The following is a 12745-nucleotide window of genomic DNA, read 5'->3' on the forward strand; positions in this document are numbered from 1 at the left end:
TCCCTGCAGCCTTGAACAGGTCTCAAACGGAGTGTTTGGAGGCTGAAAACGAGAGGCGTAGAGGCTGAAATGGTAACCCAGAACAGCTGCTGTCTTGTCTGATTGGTTCTGCGCTTCACCTGCTATACTCACTCTAGCTCCTTGCTATGATCAACTGTGTTTTTGAAGCTGCATATCAGCCCCAATGAAGCTCGCAATCAGTGCACGCTCTCACAACCAACGAACCTGTTGCTAAAATTCACCTCTGGTAACAACTGATTGGGGGTATTCCAGGAGGCCACCGCCCATCAGCTGCTCATGCTGAATTAGGCTAATGTGCTGAAGCTGGCCAGGCTGTTTGCTAAGGACGCTAGCCAGATGAATACTGATGGATACTGGTAGGCAGAGGCAGATTTTTTTTTTATTTTCCTCTCCAAAAACTAAGGTGCGTCTTATACTCTGAAAAAATACGGTAAATATGGTAGATGCATAACTGAGTATGCTTTGTTAGAATTTCTAGCACCTTTGCTACAAGTAACAGCTTCCAGGATTACTTTTTTTCCTCACTCTTCCTTGCATGTCTTTTTTTTCTGCTAACACATACCGATTTAATACACAATTCAGAAGAAGGATAATACTAAAATATACTTGCAGTCAATAATGATAGATTTATAGCGTTCTGCAAATCATGTGTATCTTCCACATGTAGCTTATTATTACCCGTGGGGGCTGACAAAATAATGCATGCAGGCACAATTTAATCTAAAAAAAGAACAAAAACCTTCCAAGATTATCACAAAACAATATAACTAAACATTTTAACATTAAAGATCATATGTTGTCATTTTCTGGTGCTTGCATTTTATGATATCATTCAATAGCTAGGGAAAAATTGCATACACCAGTGAATACAAGTCACAAATTACAGTTCTATTTAATACTTTCTTATTCATGAAGTAAGAGAAGTACAAATACCACTGTTCCTGTAGGAGGTACCTTTTTTCATGCTTCTGATGAAACCTCATTTTGTGTGACTTTTATCATGTGATCTCTCATTCCGATTTATATGAACAATATACCAACTATAATGAACTTTCATTACTGTCATTGTCAAACTTAAATGCAAGATAAGACACTACAGTTAAAAACTGATTCCCCTCTGCATATACCAACTGCTTACATACAGACCATTAATACAAAGAAATGTCCATGACATTTCACACCCTTCAGAAAAAATAGAAAAGAAATGGGGCATGGTAATTTCATTGGGAAATATCAACTGCATTGGGAAGGAAACTGAGTGAAAAGATTGTAGTGAGAGGACATGAATGAAAGACAAAGGAGGAAAGAAAAGACAAGCTGTTATGCTATTACAGAAAGACTGAAATCTAATAGGAAAGCTGATCCACTTCAGCAAAAGTCAATTTTAAAGGCATTCATATTTAGCTTAGGTGCATGTCAGTCAGAAATGCTAAGTGGCATCAACAAGGAATGGTTTCCAGTAATCTCACTACACACATAGGATGATGCCATTATCGGTTGTGCATGTATATCTTGCCACCACCTTCTTTTGTTCCATCAAAGCTCCATCTCATCTCAAGAATAGGGCTTGAATAGAAGCAAAAACAACATAACACCAACAGTTCAAAATATTTCAATGCGGAAATAACCTATATGGCATTCTTCTTGTTGCTCAGTTATTAGGTAGATTATCCTTGAGGACTTGAGTTAATGAAAAGGTACTATGTATAATTTGATGATGTAATTTATGTTAGCAGTTTGCATTCTCTCCACATTATATACATTCATTTAAAAACATTTTTACATTGCTTTATCATCCATCATTTTTCTCTGTATTACACCTCATTTGGTGAATCACCTCTATAAAATGGGGCATTATTAAGAAATCTAACTAGTATCTATGTGATGCTTATTAATTTTTTCAGATTAGACTGCTATTGTTCTTTAACAACAGCTACCAATGCAGGCCTTAAAGTACGGCTATGCAATTTATAGCCAACCTTTGATACTAAAGCTACAGTGCCCGGTTCTTTCCCTTCTGCGGGGACCTGAAATAATGCTTCATGTTCATAAGGATCAAATTTGGCTCCGAGAGGATTCAATTTCACCAATCCATGTTTTTTGAACACTTTCTGTATTTGAACTTCAGTCATGGCAAGACCTTCATAAAGATTTTTCAAATGCGGGTTTTCATCTTTAAGTTCTTCTTTGGGAACAGACTCGGTTGCTTTTTCCAAAACATCAGCAACTTCCAGTAAGTCCTTGCAGAAACTCTGAATTCCTAAAGTGCAAAACCATAGTAAAATTATAGTCAATTCTTAAAGATAGATTATTTCAACCACATGCAAAAATGGCATTTGAAAATGCATTTTACTATAATAAATTGAAGCGGAGAATCAGCTAGATCCAGAATGAATCATCATGCTGCACATCAGAACAAGTTTATCATAACTAATTTAAGTACCTTCATTTCAGTGGAACTACAGTATGACTTTTTAAATATAGATCCAATCAATGGATATTTTTTCAAACTACAACATTAAATTTATGAGAACATTACCAATCATTTAATTCTTTCCAGACTCACTATTAGCTCCAAATTATAACAGAGCTTCTATAGGGTAAAAAAGCTGCACTCTTTTTTCCTCTGTAAAATACCAGGTGACGTTTGCTACAGGTTATATGGCAAATACAGTTTGTCATCTCAGAAGACAAAGTCTTTATCGTCTGAAATTATTTCCTATATTTTTCAAATAAAGAATCCCGCCCTCACATTTTTTTGTTTCCCATTCTTACAAAACCCAAACAGAAGAAAATCAAGCATTGATAACAGTCCTAGGAGAAAACTAAATGGACAATTTTAATCAATGACCACTACATGAATTTTAAAAAAAAACCACTAGTAACTATGGTGTATTTTATAACTATAATTGGTTGTCTTGTATAAAACCATGGACCACCATTAACAAATTACAATAACTGATTTCATACATTGAACCAAGAGCATCAAAATCTAGTCAAAATCTGTAAGATTTAAAATGTTCAGGCTTGCATCTGCATTCTAATCCCAATAAGCAAAATGTGTATGTACCATATAACTTTGCTTCTTCTACCAGTTTCTGAGTTCTCTGCCGCAGATTTTCTGCATCTGCCAGAGCACGTTTATATTTATCCTAAAACAGAAAAAGAAGTGTAGTGACACAAGATGAAACATAAGAGACAAATTATAGCAATCCTTGCTCATATTATCCTCATTGATATCCATTTAACTTATCAGAGATTTTTAATTGTCTTTTGTTCTGATTATTTTGGAAGTCCCAAATATGTCTTACTATAAGTTCAGATGACATGCTAATCTTTCAACCCTAGTTAATGAATTACAAGCATGCATATGTTCTCATTAATCCACTCTCATTAATCCTTTGTTGTGATTTAAGATGTAGTGGGAATACTGCTAGTGAGGTATACTGGTCACACCTGGCTAAAATATAAAACTACTACTGCAGCAACTTGTATGTTAAATAGGATGATGGGAGAAACATAAAAATTGCTTCTTATATTGCACAGAATAATCTGTTGCTTTATTTTGCACACACCAAGTTATAGTTTATGGCCAATTTGGACTTTATGGTTGATCTATGAGTTTATGGTTGATTTAACGTTGATTAAAATCATTCGTCATCACTTAACATAATATAGGTAATGGCTAACCTTGTCGCCAAGTGACAGAAGTGTGCGCACGCACGCAATAGCACCCATAATGCAATGCACGTGTGACACCCCCGCGTTCCCCCCGTCCCCTGTGCATGCACACAATTTATGTTGGCAATTGCAACTGGAACTCCTGCAATTCCTAAATTCCCATTTGCTGCTGTTAAAATTAATCCCATGATTGTTAAGTGAGGCAACATTCTGCCAACTTCCCACAACCAAGTCAGTGGAGAAGCTGGCAGGAAGTTGCAAACCCAGGGAGCTTGTAAGCTGTTAAGTGGCTGCTGCCAGGTGGGGAAGGGTACAAAGGAATACAGGGGAGCACACAGCAAGGGTGGGGAGGGTGCCTAGGAATGCAGGTAAGGCACAGTAAAGGTGTGCAAGGGAAGCAAGGCAATGCTCAGGGAGAAGGTGCAGGTCAGAGAGGGTGCATGAAGGTGTGCGTTGGGGATGGTACCAAGGGTCTAGTGGGTGCAAAGAGGATAAGTGGAGGTGAGAGTTGGGAAGGGGAGTGCAAAGGGATACATGATGTGAGAAAGGTGCAGTGTGTGTTGGGAAATGTCTGAGCAAAATACAATGCAAGTCTGGGAGGGTACAATGGAACTGTAGCAAGGATTGGAGAAAATACATACAAGAGGTATGATACAGTTGGGGAGGATGTGAAGGAATGCATAGGTAGCCAGAGTGTTCCAAGCACAGAAAGGTTAGTGCAGGAGACTTACTCGAGTGATTTGGATGTTCCCTGTCAACTTCCCCACTTATTTTCTTGGGAAGTTGGCAGGAAAGGTTGCAAATGGCGATCACGATTGCAGCATGCTGCAACTGATTGCGTCAGCCAACTGCCATAGGCTCAGATTGATCATGACTGGGGGTGCGGGAAAGGCTGGAACTCTGAGAATCAGTCATAACCACAATTCATTCAAAATCATTGTAACTTCAGTTGCTGAATAAATAGCTTACAGTTGAGTATTATCTGTATTAAAACTCACCCTAACTGCAGAGATACAGGCAGTCCTCAGTTAACCCTAATTTGGACCAGGATTTTTAGAATTATCACAAATTTTAATTTGCACTGTTGCTAATCATGAATTCATATTCTTATTCACATAAACTAAAAATTCTATTTGTTCCCAAAGGACAAAGACAGATGGGATCCTGCTGTCACTTAGCAAATTATCCAGGCACTCCTGTATATCTTCCTTTGTTTAAAACTGGAAGTAATGGGAAACAGCTTTCTGTGGCATTGGAATTAGTTTTAGAATCATAATGCAGATAAGCCTCAACTTGAGACCATTTGTTTAACAACCATTCAGTTACAACAGCATTATGACTAGTCCTCACACTTATGATTATATAGTGATGCTGCAGTCACATGATCAAAATTGAGGCACTTCATGGCAACCACCATGTATTTATGACAGTTGTAGCGTTCTGGGGTTTCATTTGTGACATTCCCAGGGGAGCTATGACAAGTAAATTCAATAGTGGAAGCTGGATTCGCTTAAAAAGAAGCATGATTTGCTTAATGACTATGATAAAAAAATTGTAAAAACAGGCACAACTCACTTAATGATTGCATCACTTAGCAACAGACGTTCCATTCCCAACTGTGGTGGTAAGTTGAGGACTATGTGTAAAGCATTAAATTGTCTTCCAGAACTCTGATTCTTCATTAACAGTCTTACTCATAATAAAAATCTAATATTTACTGTATTTTTCGGAGTATAAGAGACACCCTTTTCCCTCAAAAAAGAGGCAGAAAATCTGGGTGAGTCTTATACACTGAATACAGCATTTTTCACTTTCCAAAACCCGGCCCTTTTCACCAAAATGGCTGTGCAGAGACTTTAGGAAGCTTTTAGAGAGCTCCTGGGGACTGAGAAGGGCAGAAAGGAGCAAAAAATGGTCCGGTTTTTTTGCTCAATTTTACTTCTCCAGCCCTCAGGAACACTCTATAAGTTTCTTAAAGGCTATCCATGCCCTTTTTTAAAAATGAAAAACGGGCCCGTTTTTGCAAAAATGGGCATTTTTTTGCTAGTTTCCCCTCCCCTCCCCCAGGAGCACTCTGCAAGCTCCCTAAAGGCTATTCATGCCTTTTGGGGGGGGGGAATGGGCCCATTTTCACAAAAAATGGGCTGTTTTTGAGGTTTGTAGAGTGTAAAAACCTTTTTAAAAATTTTCCTCTTCAAAACCTTGCTGTGTCTTATACTTCCTTGGTCACATGATTGCAAATTATGACATTTTTGTTGAAAACTGGCATTTACTTCTGGTTCCCAGCAAAACTGATCACTGTTGATGTGAGGGCCATCTGTCTGCAACATCTGTCACCCTTATTGATTGCCAGAATTGATCCGGCTGGCTAGACGAGTATCACCTTCCTCCATGACCACTCCATGTGTGTCCCCTCCAAAGCTGCATTCAGTGGAAGAGGACCATCCCAGATAGAAAACCACCCATAGTAAACAATGGGTTTGCTTAACAACCATTATGTTCAATTAACCACCGCAAAGAATTGTAAATCACATGACCCACTTTATGACCGTCATGACTTATAATAGTAATTGCTAGGCTCAACTATAGTCTTAAGCAAGGATTACCTGTACATTTCTACAATTCATTAAAATTAGGAGCAGAAAGTATGCTAACTGCACACATACGTCTTTATCAAAACTGATTTTTAATATTTTATTGTAAAAACAAAAAAAGCAGGCCTGATCGCCAACAGTGTCAACCTTCAGTATCATCCTTATTACAGTATTACAGAATTAAGATAATTGAAAAGGACTTTGGAGGATTCTAGTCTAACCTCCTGCTTAAGCAGGAGACCCTATTTCCAAGAATGAATCTAGTTCTCACAGCCAATCTTCCATAAAAAAAACTGTGAGATTGCATACTGACATTTGGAATCTGTTTATCTGCCCCAAAATGATGTTGAAGGGAATGGAGATAGAGAGTAATATCACCAGTTTATTTTTTGTTAAGCAATCATTGTTGGTTAGCTATGCCCACTTTTAGCTTTATAAAAATGAACATATTGTGTGACATGTGATTCAGTTCTACTAGGCTACAAAAATTTTATTTTCCCAACAATAAATAATTTAAAATTCTTACAGTTATTTCCTTTAATTGCTGTTCCAGTTTAGTCTTTTCCTCTGTTAATATATTTGCATCAGAGCAAGAATCGGGTTTTTGTTCATTGTGGCCCTGGCTTTGTTCTTCTTCCAAATTTGGTCCAGTACTTTTCTCCTGGGTCACTGTGCAAAGCAGCTGAGTAGATCTAAAACAAGATTGGAATCAGCAAAATTCTAAAAAAATAGGAATAGGAATGCACACAAATCCAGACTATTTTAGAGCAAGATAAAAGATTTTGTATTAGAAAAACTAGTAATATGCTGCTTAACACACTCTGATCCCAAACCACTTAACTGTGTTTTTTGTCAATGGCATACAAACTACCGGTAGGTCTCTCTGGGAGGTCACTTATCCTTGTATTAAAATAAAATTAGAACTTTCATCATCATAACTTTTTTCTTGGAGGTGCAGGGTCTGTTTTTCGGATCAACAAGGGTACTCTTGTGGCAATCAAACTATTAGTTGCCCTTTATTTGACTATTGAAACAAGGTTTAAAAATACTGATATTAAACTTGTTCTCATATCATCTATAAAAGCACTTTTCTATGCTAAGTTTATCATAACCACTGTAGACTCCAACATGATTCTAAAAGCTTTTATTATAGTCCAACAACCACTATTCTATTTCAAAAGGTTAGTTCAGATCCATCCCAGGGACCTGAATTATTCAGTTATTCAAATCACATGCCTATTTTAGCAAAAATAACATTATTCCAGCCTGCTTACAGCCTCTCATTGATATTCTCCAGCTTCGGGGTGGATAAAAAAATCAATTAAGAAAATAAAATAAAGTTCATTTTTTAAAATTTTAAATCAGATTTTTTTATTTTTCTCAAATTTATTTTAATAAAATGCTTTTGGCGTAAAAATCTATCTAAAGTTAGTTTTCTATTTTTAGTTTATTCAGCTTGAAATGGAACTTAGTTATGTAGCATAAGACTATATATTCTGCAATATTGGGACCGTGAGTAAACAGTAGGTCAGAGGAGAAACCGCTTGAGGAGAAGCCGCTTGATCGTTGCTCTTTAAAAATATGATTTAAATCAAGTTGATTTAAATCAAGTCTTTTTACTAGTGATTTAAATCATCACTTAAATTGACTTGATTTAAATCAAATCCACCCTGTCCATCTTTTCTTTTTTTATGCAATTGTGACCCACTTTAGGAGGCTTTTGAAAATAAGAAAACAGGAAGAATGATTTTTAGCTTTTGGTGTAATACTTTAATATAATGCTAAAACAAACAGGAAGTTAATCCTTAAAATATAAATCAGGCAACTTTTAATTTAGTTTTAAATTAATCAGCTTTTAAATCAATTATTTCAATTCACTCCTAGGCCCATTCCATGTTCTTTCACAGTCAGTTCTGTGTTTTATTTACTTTATTTAGCTCAACAAGTGTTATTCGGGGCTACTATTATATGGTATGAACATTCAAGTCCTTTCACTATGACCAAGAAACTGCTATTTACATACAGTCCTGGATTTAAAAAAAAAATCCGACTTTTCCTATTTCGGGCAGTAAAATTATGAGGTAAAACTGAAAAGAAAGAGGAAAGAGAAAGAAGTAATCCATAAGACTGGCTTGCCCGCTAGGCTAAAATACAACCTTTTGTTTGCCTTTTGGAGCCTTTAAATTAAGTTTTGAAATTTGATTCAGTAAACAGCACTTCCTGATACACACAAGCTTTTCAAAAACTTGAGATATTCTCCCTCGAAGCCGAGAAAAACCGAAAAGCAAAAACAGGGATGGTCATATCATCCCTCCCCCTTCGCCAGAAGATGGCCCAGCTCGGAAACCCACGTTTCCTCACTTATAGGTCAGGCCTTTCTAAACCCGGCCACCTCCCTCGCCGTTCCCTCCGGCTTTCTCAGCACACCTCCTCTCCCAGCTCCAACTCCTTCAGACGTCTTTCTTTGGTTGGGAGCTGTCCCCGCTTCCCTTACTAGTTCGCCTTCCTAAAGAGCGAGAGGGCCCTGCTCGGAAAGAGACGCTGGGTATTATATTCGCTCGGCGTTTGGCGGCCGGGCTTCCCTGCCAGGAAAAAGGAAGCGCCGCGCCTCCATCTTCTTCTGCCTCTTACCGCCGCGAAGCCCCTGACAAGAGAAAAGCCGCGCGCCCGGCTAGCCGCCGCGCGCCGCACACCACAACCGCCGCCATGCTGCCACCTGAGTCCCTTCCGCTTAACTTTTTCCAACGGAAACTGACCCCGACAAATCAGAGGGCGCGTCTGTCGCACTTGGCGGCTGACGTAGCCAATTAGGAGGGTCCTTCAAAGCACGTGCCACAAGGGCCGTCTCCTGCCGCTTAAGAGGCTTCGTCCTGAGGAGGAGAAGGAGCGCTTTACCGGCGGAGTCGCAGTTGCGTAATAGCTCCATTCCCCTACCTATTGAGAAGACAATGTCGGTTCTTCCGCAGCATCCAAAGTCAAATTTAACAGAATGATACTTTAGGTCAGGGGGGGTCTCCAATCTTGTCAACTTTAAGCCTGGCGGACTTCAACTCCCAGAATTCCCCAGCCAGCAAAGCTGGCTGGGGAATTCTGGGAGTTGAAGTCCGCCAGTCTTAAAGTTGACAAGGTTGGAGACCCCTGCTTTAGGTGCCTGGGTTTCTTTCTTTTTCAAATATATATGCGTGTCGCTCCTGGCGGCTGCCTGGATTCTAATCCTTCCAGTTTTCTTGGCGAGATTTCAGAAGCGATTTGCCACTGCCTGTTCCCTGAAGGGTTGAGGGAGTAGAGCCGCTGACCCAAGGTCACTCAGAGCTGGCTTTGCCGTCTTCCGGTTTCTAGCCTGCTGCCTTAACTAACAGGCTTAATCTGGCTCTCTTGTACCAAACTGACTCTCTGCCCCGGTTTCTACTCTTAACTTAAAATAATCACAGCGGGCGAATAAATATTAATTCTTTAGTCTTTAGCTACTATGTACTGCAAATGTAGCCAATATCAGACAAGGGCTACATGAAGTTTAGTAATAATTTTCTGAAAAAGCTATAACTTAAATCACGTTATGGTTGAATTTACATGACAGACATTAACTATAGCTACATCTCGTCCAGTGGTGGGTTTCAAAATGTTTTAGAACCTCTTCTGTAGGTGTGGCCTGCTGTGTGGGAGTGGCTTGCCGGCTATGTGACCGGGTGGGCGTGGCTTGCCAGCCATGTGACTGGGTGGGAGTGGCTTCACAGTCATGTGACTGAGTGGGCGTGGCCAACTTGCAAAACGTGGCGAAACTCACTTAACAACACTCTTGCTTAGCAACTAAAATATTGGCTCAGAATCTCTGGCATTTGAAGCACGCAAGTCTTAAAGCTGTCAAGTTACAAGACCCTTGCACCCCTAACCCTTTAGAAAAAAACCCCAGGGGTGTTCAAACTTGACAGCTTTAAGACTTGTGGACTTCAACTCCCAGAATTCCTTCTTCAGTCATGTTGGCTCAGGAACTCCTGCACTGAAGCACACAAGTCTTAAAGCTGTCAAGTTACAAGACCTTTACACCCCTAACCCTTAAGAGAAAAAAAACCCAGGGGTGTTCAAACTTGACAGCTTTAAGACTTGTGGACTTCAACTCCCAGAATTCCTTCTTCAGTCATGTTGGCTCAGGAACTCCTGCATTGAAGCACGCAAGTCTTAAAGCTGTCAAGTTACAAGACCCTTACACCCCTAACCCTTTAGAGAAAAAAACCCTAGGGGTGCTCAAACTTGACAGTTTTAAGACTTATGGACTTCAACTCCCAGAATTTCTCCTCTCGTTCTTCATCTTGATGATGTGCGGATGGGCGGGGGGAGGGAGCTGGAACCGGTTCTAAATGGCACTGTAGATTTGTGAGGTTAGAACTGGCAGGAACCCACCCCTGATCTGGTCTGAACTTTAGGTACCTGACTTGCTCACTGATCCCATGTCAGAGTGTCATTTCTGATTGGATGGGGCAGTCATCCCTGAGGTGGCTACACTCTTGACTTTTTAAAATATTTAACAAAACAGATTAGCAGAAGGTTTAACTTCTCTTACCCATTATTACTCTCATTTCATCTCTCCCAATCAATTGGAAGGGCGGGATGAACCTATCTCCTTCAATGCAGCTGGAAGAGCCTCCTAACTTCACTTTTTATCTGCCTGCCTGCAAACCAAAAGGTTAGCCTGAAGTTTTCTTTTTCATTTTTTAATATACTGGTAAGAAGTCATGCCTAAATCTTTATGACAGCAAGCAAATGAGGTACAGGTGGTCCTCGATTTAGGACCACAATTAAGCACAACGTTTCTGTTGTTAAGTGAGACATTTGTTAAGTGAGTTTTACCCCACTTTACGACCTTTTTTGCCACAGTTGTTAAGTGATTCATTGCAGTTGATCAGTTAGTAACCTGGTTGTTAAGTGCATCTGGCTTCCCCATTGACTTTGCTTGTCAGGTTGCAAAAGGGGATCATGTGACCCCAGGATACTGCAATTGTCATAAATATGAATCAGTTGGCAAGCATCTGAATCTTGATCATGTGATCACAGGGATGATGCAATTAGTCATAAGTGTGAAAAATGGTCCCAACTCACATTTTTCAGTGCTGTTGTAACTGAACAGTCACTAAACCAACTGTTGTTAAGTCTAGGATTTCTTGTATTGAAAATATTTCTACCATTTAATGAATATTCTCATTTTTACAATCAACATCTTGTAGTTCTAGTTAACCTATTATTGTACTTTTTAACTTATTCTCGGGGGGCTTCTAGATTAATTTGGCCATGATTCTGACTCAACCTACTGGATTTGCAAAGCTCAAGGGCAGTTAATATCCCAACTCATGTAAACTGGTCATTTCCAGGCCTGAGCTTATTAAGAATGATTACATTGTAGAAAGTTAGCATCCATCCATCTCCTAGAAGAGTGAAATGTTTTGGGAAATATTAAAAAGGCTGAATGTTATATTTCCCTGGATGAAAAATGGAGAAGCATGCTCTTGGAAAGCAGCCCCCACCTTCCTTAATAGCCCACAGCAGATGTCAGCACTTAAGAGATAAAGAGATCTGGGTAGCTCTATTCATAAGCAAATTCCCTGCAGCAAGATCTGAACAAAGGTAGGATTAACCCACTACCATCTAGCAGCAGAGCTCACCAAATGGCGCAATCTCCTGGGGACATTACATTACCCTACAGGCTTCAACCAAATTTAGCTCAGGCAACCTACAGAGCCAGCTGTGACCCCCACAACAGCCAATAGAAGGCATGTCCTTGCAGAGGAACAGGAAGTTCTAGTGCAAAGCTCAAAAGAAGGTATACAAGCTCCTCACTCTCAACTCCATGTGGTCAGCTGCCCAGAACCACCCATGTGCTTCTGCTTCGTCGATAAATAGACCCTCTTTCCAATCACCTTCCAGTCTCCATTTTGTCTCCAGTGCCTTTCTCCCACCTTGGAACTGAACCAGGTGGATATTTTTTCCAACAAGAATGAATAAGAAACAAACAAAGAATGATTACAGGAATTGGGTATGTCTAGTCTAATGAAAAAAAGGATTGGGAAGACATGATAGCGGTGTTCCAATATTGGAGGGGCCCCTACAAATGCGAGGGAGTCAAAAGTATTTTCCAAAGCATCAAAACATAAAGAAGAAACAATGGATGGAAACTAACCAAGGAGAGAAGCAATCTAGAACTAAGAAAATCCCTAATAGTTAATGCAATCAACCAATAGAAATCTATCTTCCTCCCTCCTCAATGTCTGTCTTTCTTCCTCCCGATTCCTTCCTATATCCCTTTTTTCCTTCTTCCCCTTCTGTTCCTTCCATCCTTTCCATCTTCCCTTCTCCCCATCCTTTATCCCTGTTCCTCCGCCCCGCTTCCCTTCCCTTTCCAGCAGGCAGGTAAGTGTCAGCTGCCAAGAGATGGGAAGAGCAAGTAAATACACAAGTGG

The 12745-nt window shown here is 39.7% G+C and overlaps 1 protein-coding gene across 1 annotated transcript; it reads right to left on the reverse strand.

Annotated features, from left to right (window-relative positions):
- Positions 1-888: 888 nt before the first annotated feature.
- On the reverse strand, positions 889-9033 carry GRPEL1 (GrpE like 1, mitochondrial). The gene is made up of 4 exons (XM_014071749.2): positions 8928-9033; positions 6823-6988; positions 3092-3173; positions 889-2281 (listed from the first exon to the last, which is right to left on the reverse strand). The coding sequence occupies exons 1-4, from the start codon at positions 9002-9004 to the stop codon at positions 1935-1937; spliced, it is 672 nt and encodes a 223-aa protein (XP_013927224.2). The 5' UTR covers positions 9005-9033; the 3' UTR covers positions 889-1934.
- Positions 9034-12745: the final 3712 nt, after the last annotated feature.

Source organism: Thamnophis sirtalis, unplaced genomic scaffold (genome assembly GCF_051295495.1).
Source record: "Thamnophis sirtalis isolate CommonGarterSnake01/CBP01778 unplaced genomic scaffold, rThaSir2_p1.2 scaffold_8, whole genome shotgun sequence".
In the NCBI taxonomy this organism is placed as follows: domain Eukaryota; kingdom Metazoa; phylum Chordata; class Lepidosauria; order Squamata; family Natricidae; genus Thamnophis; species Thamnophis sirtalis.